Source organism: Podarcis gaigeae (assembly GCF_964106915.1).
Source record: "Podarcis gaigeae genome assembly, chromosome: 5".
NCBI lineage: Eukaryota > Metazoa > Chordata > Lepidosauria > Squamata > Lacertidae > Podarcis > Podarcis gaigeae.
Window position 1 is genome coordinate 44886171 of NC_139681.1, and position 17554 is coordinate 44903724.

The 17554-nt window shown below is 39.1% G+C and overlaps 1 protein-coding gene across 1 annotated transcript; it reads left to right on the forward strand.

Moving 5' to 3' along the window:
• The first annotated feature begins 575 nt into the window (after positions 1–575).
• On the forward strand, positions 576–12677 carry TEX36 (testis expressed 36). Its single transcript, XM_083741524.1, has 4 exons — positions 576–717; positions 2983–3114; positions 10390–10467; positions 12182–12677. The coding sequence occupies exons 1-4, from the start codon at positions 667–669 to the stop codon at positions 12515–12517; spliced, it is 597 nt and encodes a 198-aa protein (XP_083597650.1). The 5' UTR covers positions 576–666; the 3' UTR covers positions 12518–12677.
• The last annotated feature ends 4877 nt before the right edge of the window (positions 12678–17554 follow it).

Consider the following 17554-nt stretch of genomic DNA (forward strand, 5'->3'; position numbering starts at 1 on the left):
TGGTTTCAATGAGCTCTAAGCATGAATATTTTGCATGCAGAGCAGGGTTGCATGCGTGAAAACTTTCACAGCAGTTGGGTCTACTCCCCAGTCCATCTGTCAACAAACTGCAATTCATATGCATGCGGTTAGCCCTCGTGGTTCTTTGCATTCAGCTGTGTAAAGAGATGCTAAAAGATGTGGCTAATGCATTGAATGCGAGGTTCGCCCGCTCCCTATTAAGATGAATGTAGGAGACCCTTACCCCGGGCTCTCACCCACCCCTCCGCTTCTAAATCCACCCGCGTCGGTGTGGCAATAAATTACAAATCTGCTGTCGCGAGTTTCAACTTCCCGTATGCCTAGTCGAAGTCAGTGCTGCCTCTTAATTTAAAAGCCGGGAAACTAATAGAGAGAAGAGGCGCTGGACTTTCTTGAAATAATGAGGGTTTTCTCCGCCTTTTTCATTCATTGCTGGACGAGCTACGGAGGGCGCTTCTCCACCCGGCCGCGTGTAGGGTCGGTGGGTGATGGAGGGAGTCCCCGGCGCAGAAGACGTGAGCTAGACAGAAGTGACCATGGCAACGAGAGCCGCCTCAGCCTCCTGGTGGGGCCGCTCTCCCTTCCGGCTCCCTCGCGGAGCTGAACCCCGCCAGACTACAGCAGGACTCGGGGCGCGGGGAGGCCATGCCCAAGGGGAGGCGGGCCAACCCCAGCACCGCGCGGGATGGCGCCTGGGTAAGGCGAAGCCCTTAGAGAAGGAGCCTCTGAGCAGCTCTGCTGGCGCTGGCTGCCTCCTTTCTCTTCACCGGTCGGCGGCGGGTGTTTGTGTGTGAAGGGAAGGGAGAGAAAGGCATAGCCCAACGTCTCAGGTTGCAGCCTGTTGCTTATTTCGTCTTAGTGCTAAATTCCACTAGGAAACAAGGATGGAGTAGTGCAGCTAAGTACTTAGACCTTCACCTATAACGGTCTTGGGGGGCGGGGTGTGTGTGGTGGTTTTATAAGGCCATGTATATTACTTAAAGGTGTGAAATTTAAGCACACAACATTTATTTTCAAACAAATACGCCAATCCATGGACTTCTACATTCCTGTTAAGTTAGAGCAAAATTCATGTGCAGACCCTGATCTAAAAAACCCCCAATGATACTATGAACTTGTGCAGTTTTGCATTTTGAACTCTCTTAAAATTGTAGCACCACCTTGGCTGACAGTTCTTTGAACAGCCCTGAGACTTCTGGGTATAGAGCAATATATAAATTCAATTTGCTCTGATGCTAAACACACTTTCTTGGAAACAAGCATCCTTTTGTTGCAGAAAGGGATACTATAATGTTAAAGTAAAAGTAATGAAATGATAATATGTAACCATGTATATAGCTGGCTACCTCTGACTGGATGGGGTGCCACCTGCAGCTATGAGTATTGGCTTTGCTGTGCCCTGATACCCACATGCTCATCCAGGGGTTGATGTGGAGCCTGTTTGCCATTATCTTCATCACTCTGCCATTTTCTGGAATGTCATTCAGAGCCCTCTGGGCTGTGAGGCCCTAGACTTTGGGGCCCCAAAGTCCAGCCTTACCTTCACCAATATAAGGAACCATTCCTTTAAATAAGGGACAGATAATTACATTAACAATAACAGGCAATAACAATAACAAAAGGGGCACGGGTGGCACTGTGGGTTAAACCACAGAGCCTAGGACTTGCCGATCAGACGGTTGGCGGTTCGAATCCCCGCAACGGGGTGAGCTCCCGTTGCTTGGTCCCTGCTCCTGCCAGCCTAGCAGTTCGAAAGCACACCAATGCAAGTAGATAAATAGGTACCACTCTGGCAGGAAGGTAAACAGCATTTCCGTGTGCTGCTCTGGTTCGCCAGAAGCGGCTTAGTCATGCTGGCCACATGACCCGGAAGCTGTACGCCAGCTCCCTCGGCCAATAAAGCGAGATGAGCGCCGCAACCCTAGAGTCGGCCATGACTGAACCTAATGGTCATGGGTCCCTCTACCTTTACAGGATAAATGGAAGTGTGGACAAATCCTGTAAGAAATCAAGTGTTGGTGGTTGCTTTGGATTTGTTGTCATCATGAAAGTCAAGGATTTCTTTGACTGGTTTCTACAGCTGTATTTTCTACAATAATCTTATCAAAGCTGCACCCTTTCCCCTAATAACAACTACACACACAAAGCAACCCCCCCTTTTTGGGTGCATTTCTATTTTTTCTCTTCCCCTGCTAACACCCAGGTTTACGTGTCTAAATATTTGTCTTCTCCAAAATTTTACTGCCCAGTTAGTATGCTGCTCTTTTTCCCCCCCATTTGCCGAGAAAACACCTCATTACCTTTGTCACTGCTGGCAGTCATATAATGGACAGAAGCATAACAGCATCTGAAGTGTCCATGACAACTTCTGCCATAATAAATTTGTTAGTCTTTAAGGTGCCATAAGAGTCTTTGATTTTTGTTGTTGCTGCAAGTTATTAACATGGCTACCCTTTGGGAAAATATTTTGAAGTTCTAAACTGAAGTGACAGTACAAGGAAGTGTTCACAGCTCTAGTATCGATTCTTCAGTTCATCCTGAAGCAGTTAATAATATGCAGAGCAGGTTTATGACATCACTGTCTGGATCTCTCCTGAAACATGTTGAACACTGCAATAACATTGAAAACCCTCTTCCTACTTCAGGTCACTCTTCCACTAGAGTGGACCAGAATTGCAGCCCTGCCAATTGAATAGGCTTGCCATTTATTATGAAATTTATGTGTGTTCTACTGCTTTCATCCATATATTTAAATTACCTACCCAAGCTTTGAAAACAGGAATTATATTTTATTTTGCATTTGATATTTGGTTTGTTAAGTGAAAGTAGAGTGGGATTCTTGCTTCTTAATGGAGCCTCTAGGTGTTGCTGCAATACAAATAATACAAACTTGCTTCTTTTTATATTTTGTTATGTTTTTATGTTTTCTTTATATTTTTGTTTCTTTTTTATGTTTCACAGTTTGCACAGTCTGGAAAGCTGCAAATATTTCCTGAATCTCTTACAGCCTCTATGCAAAAACAGATACTAAATTTAGAAGCTACTAATCAAATCAACAATAGATTACCACAGATGTACAAAGTTCGGGAGAAGGTCAGTAAACATTCTTGCATTCATGAGTGTCAATTTGATGTATGAATGTTTGTGACTACTTGCTAGACTGATTATTTATTAGGTAAAAAACTAAATTAGCTTCAGTTTTAAAAACTGTAAACGTAACTTTCTACTCATATTATTAATCTTGTAATATTCTGGGCATATGTTGAATGTTATTAATTGTACACTGTAAAGTATTACAGAAGTTTTAACTTACAATTTCACTTTTGACTGCACGAATATAGTTTTGTCCAGTTTATATGCTATAGTATTATACATGTTGATAGTAAAATGTAATAAAATGACTTTTATTTCATATAGGGTCATCTTAATTTTGTTTTTTATGTCCTTAAGACTTAAGGATGAGAAACCTGTGACCCTCTAGATATTGTTGGACTAAATTTTTCAACATCCCTGACCTTTGGCCATCTGCTTGGGGCTGATGGGAGTTGGGAGTCTAACAACAGCTAGAGCAGGCATAGGCAAACTTGGCCCTCCAGATGTTTTGGGACTACAACTCCCATCATCCCTAGCCAAGAGGACCAGTGGTCAGGGATGATGGGAGTTGTAGTGCCAAAACATCTGGAGGGCTGAGTTTGCCTATGCCTGCGCTAGAGGGCCACAGGTCTTCCATCCCTGCTCTAAGTAGCCCTTATTCAGTACATTATATAAACCCATCAGAATCTAGTTTCTAATGTATCATACTGGCATGACAGCCTGGATCTAAAGAACAAATATATATTAATAAAATCATCTATTAGGTTATAAATTAAAACATCTTGCTTAAATATATGAATATTTTAGAGATGGTACAGGCAATATTTTTTGTCATGGGAACTGGTCTGTATTTTCTCAGGCATAGGTTCATGTGAATAAAAATAGCATCTGAACTGGGCAATCACTGATATGATTTTCATGACCATGATGTTATGTCCACCTCAACTTTCCTGAGCAGTGGAAGTTCTAGGGCACAGTGCTTATGTGGGTTCTGTTTCCTTTGAAAGGAGATAACTGGAGGCTTATGGAGTTTTGTAATAATTGAATTCATGTACAAATATAGAGGTTAAAAGTAGGTAGAGGCACAGATTAAACATGCAAATAGACAGTCAAATCCACCGCTCCATATAGACCTCCAGAGAAAGGCAACCCTGATGCTGTTAGTAGAGCTAAATCCCGAGAGCTCCATAAAGTATCTATCTCAATGCATGTTCTTCTCTCAAGGTGTATATTATAAGGTGCATTAAATGCTGGATGCACGTGCCTTTTTGTGGTGCTGTACACCTGTCGTCCCCATGTCACCCTCATTTTGTTGTTGTTGTTAATGAATTCATAAAAACTAAATGGAGAGATGTATCACTTCTTCCAACAGAACAGAAAAGAAAATTAGAGAGAAAGCACTACTGATAAAACAACTTTGTTTGTAGATCTGGAATAATTAAAAACAACAACACAATAACAGTCATACTGTACAAAAACCAATGAACCTCTTGACCTATGATTGCTTTCCAGTATATCCATTTTGTATGCTTTACATGGATATAAAAATTGTTCAGATTACTGAACAAATATCAAGAATTAGACAGTTAAAGGGCATCTTTCTTATTTAACTGCATATAATTAAAAACATTTACAGATTATTTGAATAATTGAAGCAAATTGCAAGACACAGATGGCAGACAGGATAAACTATTTTTCAAATATTATTTATTTACTTTTTTTAAAAAAGCAACCACCTATAATTGCAAACAAATGGACCAGGAAATAATGTCATTTGATGAAGGAAAAAGCACATAAATATGGGCTTCCTTAAATATGAGCTGCACAGATTGCCTTGCATTCTGAATGTATATATGCATGCATGTATACTATTAACTGATCTTCTGCTTAAATTCTCACAGTGCCTTACAGAATAAAACAATGAAAGCAATAGAATAACATACAATAAAACATCTACAGATTAGAAGTTGAGGCAGAGAATAATAAAATACCAGCATAAACATATAACACAATCTTAGACACTGAAGTAAGTCCCATTTATTGCAATATATATTCAATTCAATAGAGCATTTCTTCCTGGAAAATATTGCAGGCAAAGAGGCTTAAAAGTCCCCAGCAAGTCCTGGGTTTTCACCTGGGGCTTAAAAGAAAACAAAGATGCCTGTCTTCCGTCACTACCTGCCATGTTTGAAATGCACACAGAGAGAGAGAGATTGGTGTATTTAAGACAGTTTGGATTATAGATACAGATACCCACCTCTGAGAACATTAGGTATATCAAGATTTTGCAGAAGGGTTTGAATCTGAAGAAATTCAGAATTCGGTGAGATTGAGGGGAAAGCCAAGGAGTATGAGGCAGAGTCCCTTGATAGAGTGTACAGAGAGCTTTCCAGTCCCATCACCAAAGCCTGAAAGAGCAAAGGGGCTTCTCTTTTCATGGGTCTGAAGACTATGGAAGGCTGTTTGGGCGCTACAGCTACAATGGCTACCATGTTTACAACTTCCCTCACAACCATTCTATGCCCCGGCCAACTAGGCTAAGCCAAGAGGAGCTAGAGTAGGGTGTGTTCATGACTAGCAATCCCTCTGCTTCAGTTATGTGACCAATTTCCCTCTGTCTGTTCATTCTTGTTGTAGATTGTATAATGTAGAGGAAGGGAAATAGATGGATTTCACAACTAACTTTCAGCAGTCCAAGTTTTTAAGCATAAGAATACATGGCTGTACGATTCTGTTTTATTACGCTGGCTAACTCTTTTCTGAATGCACAAGAACATACATAAGAAATGAGTCTCATTATTTCTATATGTAATATTAATTTAGGAGGCATGCCTTCTGTGTTTTTCAAACGTATTTTAAGGATGGGGTTAAATATCACTGTTTCCTTCCCAGTAGAGTGATTTAGTGAAGCTATGAGGGTACATCCCAGAGGTTTTGGTTTTATTTCCTACAGTTCAAGCAGCTGCACACTTTGTAATCAACAGTGGTATCCTTCAAAAGGGAAAAAAATAGCAACTTGAAGGGAATTTGTTCAGCTGAAGTAAAACTTGAATGGAATATGCTCTTGCTGAACATCAAACCCAAGTAATGCAACCTTTCACAGGATAGTTCTCTTTGAGAATAAAAAACTGTTTTTTGTTTTTTTGTTTCCAACCTACTACATGTTAAGTTTAATTGGATTCTTTCTTAGTCTGGTGTTTGCTGAGCTCACTGTAACAGCAACCATGTTTTAGAAACAGGAATAGAGCAAAAGGCTAAAGAGCTGTGTCTGAGGGTGGAGGGGGATTTATATTTCTAAACCATCTGTCATTTTGGCCACTGATTAAAAGAGGCTATTAAGCCATTGGTCTATTATGTTCTGATCTGGCTTTAATTAGTGTGACATCTATCTATTTCTGTTGTTTGTTTTTTTCCACTGTTTAGGAATATTCTGAGAAGTATGTATGATCCTTTTATGATGAACTAAAATAGAATAGACATGTCAGAATGAGCAGATTGCCATTAGGTGGTATATGATGTCACAAAAACACAGTGTGAGAGACTTGACTTTACTTGAACAATTTTTGAATAACTGCTGGAGAAGGCTTTTCTCCAGTTTAAAAGAAACTGGAAGCTAACTGTGGGCAACAGCTGACTGTCTAATCTCTCCCTGTGAGGCACCACTCTAGCTGTGAGATTAATTAACTTGCTTAGAGGGAGCACTACAGCATTTCCTTAGTTGTATCACATTGTTCTTACTTTTGTTGCAGTCTTGCAAATGGTTTCAAGTATAGCTGAATTATTTAATCATTAAGACTGAGTGAATTCACTTACTACATACATAAACTGGGGTCCAAAGGTGGAACTAGTTCCATGTACCCAAGGGGCATTTATACTTGTATTTCCCAAAAAACAAAATAAAACAGCCTGCATAGCAAGCAGTTTTTAAAACTGAGGGGACTTTCAAAAGCCGTTTGTGATATGACATGGGGATCTGTTCAAAGAAAAAGCAAAAGTCAAAAATTCCCCAGGGTGTACCCAAGTCCTTGGGGATGCCTAAAGTAGCTCTTTGAATCCTGGTATTTCCCATAGTACATTTTAAATAAGTCCTTTAGTTATGTGTTAGAGGGCCTAGAAATGTTCGTGAATATAACTGCACTCGGTGGATCTATTTAAAAAAAGGATCTCTGAAATTTTTGACATCTTCTATCAGTTAATTCTGGTCATCGATTACAGTGGTATTAGGGTAGATATCTAGGCTGGCAGAGCAGATCTTCTCATTTTTTTCAGTTTACCTAGATCCTTCTTTGAAAATTGTAAAACCAGACTCATGGTCTAAAATAGAGAATATGCTGAGAAGTGTTAGGTGGGGCCTGAAAGAAAGGTTTCTCAGTTAAATGTGTTATCTGATCTTTGCTTTCCAATGCATGTTAGAGAACAGAAACTCTTTATTTCTGGAATTCTGTCAATCTGGCAGGCTGAAATAGGTGAAGCTGGCAATATTCAGATAAATAAATTTTTCGTGTGCGCAATATTTGCAATTACAAGCAAACATTTTTTGCAGTTGAAACAATCAAAATATAATGTTGGAATGCTATTGACTTCTTAGAAAATTTTAAGAATTGTTATTAGCAGACTGACCCTACAGCAAAGCCAACATCTGCCTTTGCAGTTTTGTTGCCCTCCCAGCAGTAAAGTAAAAAGCAAAACTATATCTGAATAAGCAAGAGATAACATGGCAGCACCAGAAGCCATTGCCACAGGGCCCCCCAGAAATTGCCATAGCGCCCCCAGAAATGCTACTATTGTGCACCAACCATAGCCACATTAGATGGGTGCAGAAGGCACAAGTGACTGCATGGTGATGGTCAACACACCTTCACATGTAAAAACAAAATCCCATACACGAATCATCCAGGAAGAGCTGACAATGCAATGCCCAGTTCAGCTTCCATATGTCAAGATCAGTGTACCTCCAGTGCCACAATCAAGTGAAACCTCATGAGATGCAGCACATACCAGAGGGGTCAGGGCCTCCTGTAGGAAACCCCAATACTTCACTGAAGGAAAACACTTGTTCAGGAAACCTGCAGAATCAGGGGACCTGATGCATCCCAATTAAATTTACCACCTGGCTCTGGACCCTTCACAGTCTTCTCTGGGATCTCAAGAACAGAAATCGGAATGAATAAAGGTGAAAGCTCAAGCTAAACAGTGCAGGAATTCATTGTTAAGATATGATTAGAATGGCACCTTAAACTTAGGTTGTGGGCACCACAACGGAATGTCTAGGTGCATTTTTTTATAACAAGAATACAAAGCTGAAAGTGAATGAACAGCAGCCAAAAATCTTATGTTCATTTTTCACATGGTCTAGTCCTCATCTGAACACAGCAAAAAACATAGTCATGCTTCCCTTGCGTGCCCACTTAATATTCTTATGAAGGTCCCACAAAATGCTGCCTTTCTGTAAGGCCAGCTGAGAGGCAGAACCTATCAGCTTGCCTGACGCTGCAGTGATCTTGGAAGTCAAGCTGGCAGGAATTTCTTCTCCAACGCCGCCAGCGCCAGCAGTAATCTGAAATCTTAGGTGCAGTACTGCACCCAGAGCTCAGAAATTGCTCACGCTAATTCAATCCCCAGTTGCAAAATGTGCCTAGAACAATGGGAGTTTCGAATGCTGCTTACAACAAAAACCCTCAGTTGTTGCCTGTAAGCTGTTTGTGGAACAACTGTAAGGGTTTGTTCCTTATCAATCATCTAAACAGGCTGCTGTTCAACACTTGGCTCTCTTATGTATTAATCTTTCCAGTAGCACTGGAGAACTTCCCTGCTGGTCAGTAATCTAGTTGTCAGTCATCTTGCTTGCTCGCTGCCTTGCTCCCATGCCTATGCTGAAAGTCCATGGATTGCAATGGATAGAAGAGCAGTAATTGTTTTCTCATGCTACAATATTTCCTGCAGACTACAGTTTGAATCCTGTAGCTTTCCAAACACTGATAGCACTAGCTTAATTTGCTACATCCCTTTTGCCAGGTAAAAATCCAGGACCACAGAGAGAGTTCTAACCTAATCATAGCAGTCAGTTCTATAGAACAGGACCATAGAACATGGGGAGCACATAGGCAACAAGCCTCCTAGGAAAACCCAAGTCTCACACAGCACTATCAGTGATTCCACATAGGCATCAATGCACCAACTCTGTACCAATGTCTGTGTGATGGAAGTGTGCATTTTGCAAGGGAGAGGACTACATACACATACTACAAGATACATACTGTATATACTACAACAGCAAGCTCACAGTCCAGCCAATCTCAGTGGGAAAGAAATGGAATGAGAATAAGTGGGTTTTGGAAATACATTGTAATGATTTTTGATTTTTTATTAGAAGGCGAAACTTACTTTTGGGGGGTCCTGCTAGCAAGAAATAGCAAATAGCTAGAAACAGCCATTTTAAAAGTTATTTTGAAACATAAAAGTGCAAACTAGCTGTGGTCTTTCATCTCATGATAAATTATGGGAGGGGCTGTGAGCTGGATAAATTGTCTCGTTTGTTCTTTTCATCCCCCAAATTAAGGATTTTGTAGCAGGGTGCTGCACTACTTGGCTATTTGGTTCCCTCTAACTCTGTAGTTCCGAATTAAGACTCTTAAAACTGTTTTGTTCTTTATTTGCATTTTGTTGAGTCTGCAGGAGGCAGTTGGCTTTCACTTCACTAGATCACAGAAAATCTTTAGAGACTAGCTTTCCTGGCTGTCGCTTAATATGAGATGCCAGAACTTGGAAACTAACTGTAATAAAATTTAACATGTGTACTTGTGCTTGCTATATTTGAGACTTAGCCATTTTCAATATATAGTCGGTAATTTGATATAATATATAGCATATAATATATAGCATCTTCTCAGTGGGTGGCACTGAGCTCATAAATCTCAAGTTGATTCAATTACGAGTTTCCTTTTGAAGTCCAGCTTTCATTAGCTGTAGACTCAGCACTAAAAGAAATCTTGGTATTTGTCTAAAAATTTGTGTCTCTATAAATAAAACAGATCTAATTCAAAAGTTTGGGTACTTATGTAAGTGTGTAGATGACTAGGAGAGATTAAATTCTCTTATAAATTTAGTGTATAATGTAATCAATCTGTATTCTTTACTAACAAACTACCAACAAAGAAACACATTACATATAGGCATGTTTACATGAATGTAATATTGGGTTTTGTTGAATATGAAAGCTACAGCAATACTGCACATGCATAACAATTATTATATTTTTCTTGTTTCTATTTTTAGAAACCAGTAAACACATTTCCATTTTCAATCCATGATAATAGACATTGTTTATTGAATGTCGGAGAGTACTTGGATTCGGTAAGTATTGTGTTTTTTGCTTGGGGCAAGGGGCTCTTTCTTTTAAGAGTTGCTGTCTCTTTTCCAAGTGAGCAAATTCATTCTCCCTTTTGTAGTATCCCACTTTCAAATGATAGTAGAATTGATGTAAAAAAGAGTGAAAGGCAGAACTGATGACAAACAGATAAAAATACATAGATAAGACATAGCAATTTAAACAAAACGATTAAAGCAACATAAAATCAATCAGAATAACCTCTGCTGCTCCTTACTAGAAAAATAATTTGTCTAATGCATCAAGATCCTACTTAATTAGAAGCTGGGCTAAAAAGTTTTTAGCTGGTACCTACAACCAGTAGTAGCACCATCTAGCTTTCCAGATATAGGACATTACATAGTTTGGTAGGTACCACTGGGAAGGCCTTTTCATTAGTTGTAGAGGTATGACCTTCACTCAAAGATGGTCTGACAAGTAGGCACCCCCAGCAAATCTTAATGGCCAGGTGCAATTTACAGGGAGATGAACCTAGGTCCTAAGTAATTTGGAGCGTTATTAAGTGGCTTCAAAACTTTGGCTCAGTATAAGACAGGCAGCCAATGTAGGTTCTTCAAAATGGGTTTTATAAGAGTACAACTGTACAACTAGACAAGCGAGTCAATACTATTGTTACAGGATTCTGTACCAGCTACAGTTCACAAATCATTTTCACAGGCAGCTCCAGGTAGAGCACATTAAGTATTCTGGAAGTTACCAGGTCACTGTGGCTGAGCTATCTGTCCACGAGTGGCCTTAGAGAGTAGATCAGCCATACACTAGCTTCCACTAACAAAGATGAGACCAAGAACACCCACATATTGTGCACAAGTTCCATCAGAAGGAATGCAGCTCTCGCCATAATAGGCCATCTACCAAATTCCTGGCTTTAAGGACAACCTACCCAAAAGACATCTGTCTTTTGGGTATTCAGCTTCAGTTTATTGGTCCCATCACTTCCTCCCGAGAGCAGTCTGATGCAATGCTAAAGTGTGATAAATTTTAACGGGTTTGCTTGTTTATTTATGTTTATATCTTGTCTCGTTGCAACATTTAAGACAGATTGCTAGCCCTTAACATAGCTCTTAGAAGTGCACAATAAGTGTCCTTAATCAGAAGAATGGAAATAAATGCTTGCTTTTATGAATTATATAGATGCCCAGCCTAACCTTGATCAAAATGTCAGACTCAATGGTGTCAGTAAGGGCTACCTCACACATTGCTGTAGAAGCAGGTCAGCATTAAAATGTAGGGTGGAGTTCAATGCTATGTCTACTTAGAGTAAACTCATCAAAATTAATGAGTATGACTAAGTTTGGTCTATTCATTTCAGTAGGTTTACTCTGCATAGAAATTAGTTGAATTCCACCCACAGTGTATACTTGTGTCTACTTCACACTGAGTGAGGCAACTCTACATCTTTTTTCACTATGGAAAATTAAATTGGCCTTGGTTCCCTGATGTGTGATTCAGTGATGTACACAACTGTGCTTCAAGTTTGTTGACGTGTATTCGCTTCTCCTGTATATCAGATGAGAATGATATCTTTAGAAATTAATTGTTTATCTGCAATTATCAAGATGCGCTCCCAAATATGCTAATAAAACATTCAGTGATGGTTCTGTAATTAGGGTATATTGTTAGCTACCTTAAACAGTGAGAAAAACCTGAAGTATATGTGTTTTCTTTCATCTCTTTTAGGGACTAGGACTAAGGAAATTTCAACGCGAGACATGCCAACACCATTCAGAAAGCTACCTTTTTTTGGCCCATGAACCCATTCCAAGCAGTACTGACAAGCATACCATTTATCAGACTTCATTTGTCGAGTATCCAAATACCAAGCGGTCCATTCTGGGGCGATTTCCCAAAAGCCATGCAGATAGGTCCTTTGCTTTAAATTCTTCAGCTGCAAACGATTATCTGTGGTTTTCAAAAGGCCATGCCAATCCTAATATTTCAGCTCCTGTCAGGCCTGAGAGAAGCTCTCTCTCTGAGCCTCAGCAACTTTTACCTGCTGAACCTTCAACAGAATAAATTTTCCATGTGAAGACGCTACTAAACCACATTCCAGTGTGGATTTACAATAGGCTTTTAAAGATTAGCAAACACCACCTTTATCATTCTACTCCCCCCCCCCCCCCAGATCTGAAATTATTTTAAGAAGCTAAGTGGCATTAAAGCAACAGGAATTGGATGAGTGGTTGCATTTATACAGCTGGGTGTTGTTTTTTTAAAAAAGGATCAGTGTATTTGGAAAAGGGAAACACATTTTATGTTTGCCTTGAATATAAAATAACTTTAGTTTTCACTCTAAAACATCAAGATTTTTCACCGTGTTTCTGGAGGCTTGAGCTATCTCTACCTCCATCTGGCAATCGGTTTAACAACCTGTGTGAATACATGGGATGTTGCCCATGCCTGTGTCATGTCCCTGCCAGGATGAGATGTGTCGGTAAAGATAGCATCTGATCAATCATCTTTAAAGCTGTTTAGAGCTTTGAGGAAAGTGGGAGGCATATCAGTGTAACTCTTGCTATACTCCTTCCCCATTTGCTTACATGCGAAGTTGTAAAGGATACTTTGCGTAGTTGGGAGTTTTCAGATGTTTTAACTGAGGAGACCTCTGAATGAAATGTATATTTTTCTCTATTCAGGATGACAACTCATCCTAAGATTGGCCTGGTGCCACTTATTTTGTGACAATATTATTTATTCTGGAACACAAGAGCTCTCTCTACATGGATGCCATACTGCAAAATATCATGGCACTGTAACAGTTTATAATATATGTACCACATCTCCATGGTGTCATTTATTTTTTGAAAATATTGGCCTGGCAGTTTCACATTAGCTGGTTCTGCAGCATAGCTGCCAACATCTACTGGGTGTTACTCACCCTCAAGGTTCCATAAATGATTCCTGGGTTGTATATTACTATATGAAAATCATTGCTGTGCATGCAAGCATCCTGGTCACACTCAAAGGACAACAATTTTCTAATACATATAAGGTTAAGGATTTCACACCTTTAGCCAAAAACCCTACCATGGCATGAAACAGAAGCCATAAAATGTCAAAATAGCAAGCAGGTACACAAGCATAATGATTCCATTATGTTGGCATCACAGGCATCTCTCTTTATAATCTAAATGCCAGTTGATACATTTTGCCCTTACTTTTTTTTGTAAAGGTGGATCACAATATACTGTAAACAGTACAACATTAGCTTCTTCCCAATCCATATAAAAATTCCCTCCATCGATACACAGTGGAAATGTCATGTCAAGATAAGTTATTGTGGAAGTTTTCCAAAATAATTTAGTACATTTCCTCAGTAGCTACTGAAATAATGATGATGATGATGATGATGATTTTGTTTGTAAAGGGGCCCCCTATCGAGATGCTTGGGGTGCTGTTGCACAACATTTTGAAACAAAAAACAATTAATGACATCATTAAAACAGTGGCAAAGCCAAGAGCGTGGCATCATTAAAAGAAAGTGATTTCTTGTTTCAAGGCAGATAAAAGCAGCCTGTCTATTGCAGAATCAAAATTTCCACAGCATTAGCCAACAATTTCATCCCCAAGCAGATTCCAAAGTAAAGTGCACGCCAATCACATAATATGTGAAGTACCCCATGCTGTTTGGCACACTCAGGAGGGCAATCTTGGTCCTCCTACAGAAGGAAGAAACGCATTCTTGCTACATTTGTAATGTTTATCTCGGGTTTAGAGTTACAAGTGAATAAAGCAAAATTCATGTTTTACAACAGCAAGAAAGAGTCTAGCTTTGTTAACTCTATCTACTTCTCCATAATCTAGATTTCTTAAACATTTTCCAATTCTAATATATTTAAAGAGTAATTGTGGGTTCCTGTTTATCATATAAATGTATACATGATGGTAAAGCCTTTTGTACATTTAGTAAACTTGAGTTTTGGTCTTGTGGGATCCAGCAAGTTGAGCATGTTGAATTTACCGAGGAGCAGCAGGAGAACCACCTATATTAGCATGGTGGGAAATGAAATACCCATGTTGATTTCTAAAAGGAGAGCTTAGTGAGTTGACATTGCACCATCATTGCTGTTGTAATTAGTAATCATACTAATAATGCTGAGTTGATATACAATGATCCCCAAGCATTTTTCTAAGGGAACTCACCAGTGGAATTAGGCTACTGCTCATGACTTACCTGTTGCCCCTCTTGACTCGAGATGTGGCATGCAGAGGTAACTATTTGAAATCAAACTCTAGGTCCATCACTTTTTCAACCAACACAAAATATTTCTGTACCCTGATGATGAGGTTGCCCCATAATTTGTGTAACAATATGACCATTCCAATAATCTGAGTTTGTTTTCATATGGAAGCAGAGGGAATGATTTAGTCATAGTTCTGAAAAAGTGGTGTGGGAAATGGAGCTGGGTTCCAGTTTCACAGTCTTCAAGCTGAAATTGTTTAGTCTGTAAATAAAAATGGCAGAAGAGACTTCTCTCTGTTTACTACTGTTAACCCTATGCACACATATTCGGGAGTAAATCCACAAACACAATGGAACTTCTAAGTGCAGATATGCATTAGATTGCACTGTAATTCTAGGTTTATTTACCTTTGTTTTAATTTGAGCCAGGGCAACATGGGTTCTGTTTTCAGTGCTATAGCTCATCTCTAAAAAGGGAAATAGTTCTAAGCATGTACAGAGCCCCTTTTCCTCATGTTGAGTCATAATAAACGCTCACATATCTGGAATTAGGGGAAAGGCTTAGAAGCCAAATGGTGTAACTTCCAGGCTAGTTTAAATTGGTTTTTTATTTAAAAATAATAATAATCTTAAGCCACCAGAGTTTATTCTCTAGATTTTTGAATATCTCACGTATGTAATTTATGTTAAATATGTGTACCATGTCATCAGCACAAGGTCTGTATATAATGTGCTTGCAAAAAAGCTTTTTCTGATGAAAACGTCCAGCCTATTTTCTTAAAGTGCTTTGCTATGGGAATAATGTGCTGATCTATTATAAAAACGCAATAACTTCTGAAGCAGTTTTATTTTGCCATTTCCTCCCCTGTAGATTTTTTGCAATATATTTCTAGAAATACTTTATGCACTCTAACACAAAACAATATCTACAGCAGTAATAATAAATTACATGCGGTGGGAATTCAAGCTTGTTCTCGTGTCCAAAGTGATATAGTGGAAATCATTCATAATGAAGAAGAAAGTAATTGTTATGCAGCATTTTTGTATTAAGCATAGCCCCCAAATTATCCTGAGTATACAGCACAATGTTCTTGGGGCTTTGATACAACTAAAGTCTAATAAAATGCATGTGTATATCCCCTTATTTGCATAACTGAAATGCCTATAAATTCAAACTTCTTCGATTTTAAAGGGATGCCAAATCTCAGTCCACTCTCTGAATATGTCCTAGACTCATAATTAATCAAAAAACACCCAAATCAATAAGCATGCAAAATCAATCCCCTTCTGATTCCAGTATGCAAATAAACCACACTGATGGATTTTTCCCAGAATCTAACATTGCTGTGTTCCTTTCCTCTCAGCAGTCACTATGCCTTTTAATGTTCATATTTTATGCACCACTGCACAAGCAGTCTAAATGTGAGCTCAACACAACTAGTTTAAAATTGTTTGGTGTTTGCCACTCAGTGCAATCTTACACATGTTTACTCAGAAATAAACTACCTTGAGTTCAAAGGGACTTACTCCCATGTAAGTGTGTATTCTATTGTAACGTTTTATGCACAACTATAAGTAATGAAACAAAGTCTTAGTAATGTGATTGAAAATGAACACTCCTGCCATTACGAGCCCATTTTTATGGCCAGCAGGAGGCCAGCACTGTGCAATCGCCCATGAGGTAATGTGGCCACATTTCTTCTGTGCCATGTTGCTCTCCTTCTAAGACATAGTCAAAGTGGAGTGCAGTTCAAAAAACTAGGAATAACATCAATCATACCACCCTCCTTCCAAAAAAAAGGCCATCAGAAGACTGCAAGGTATGCACCTAGATATGCTTCAGTCTCATGGCGCTCCCCTACCCACCCGAAACTTGAGGAGGTCCCCAGAGTGGGTTATGATGCAGCACAAGAGGTTACAACTAGAATGGGAAATTAGCTATTCACAAAAAACCAGACCATGCTTGCATGGAAGTGCTTTTCATTTGTGCACAGGGCTTTATGGATCCCAGCCAATCAGTTTAACCTTATCCAAATTATTCCTATAACCTCTTTTGAAAGTATTACGGAATGAAAACTTTCTTCACATTCTCTCCCTCATATTACGCAGTGTGACTTGTTTTTAAATAAATGCAACCAGTGAAGTCATTTAGGAAAAAAATCAAGTTCTTTTATCCCAACACTGTTTCCAGCATTTGCATGTGAATATGAGCTACCCTGCTGTTTGATTAAACTAGAAGCTTTTTTTAAAGCCTATAAGAATCCAGATTCATGTGCAGTAGAGTCCTTTCCACTTGTATCGCAAAGGTTGTTGGAGGAAAAATGATAATATCCTTGGAAGTACATGACTAATGAGAATATATATAGCACTTCTGAGACAGCTCAAATGTATAATTATTGTGAGGATTTCACAGACACATAAATATAATGATCTTCGGGTAAGTAAATTGCTAGCTACCAATGAAATAAATATGGTCCCTTCAGAATTTGAAATCATTTGGTACTGTAGGTGGTGGGAAATGATTCACCTTAGCTGTTATCTCTGGAACAGTAATGTAGAAATATATCTGCCAGGGCTGGAGCATTTACATTGTTCTTCATATCCTGTGGAGTTTGTCAGAAGATCTCTGGTCCCTGCTGGTTTCTAACCTCTTATTTTGATAAGCCAGAACCCAGCATGAGTCAACAATGGGTTGGAGCAGCTAATATTGTTTACTGTGGTAAGCATCCTGCCCATAATAATTTTCCAAGAAATACTGATGTGTTCAAAGGTCAGGTTGATGTTGAGTGCTAAACATGATTTCATCTTTTTAAGAGTAACATGGATATAGAAGCCTTGGGGTAAAGGTTATATTGTTTTTGCCAGCACTG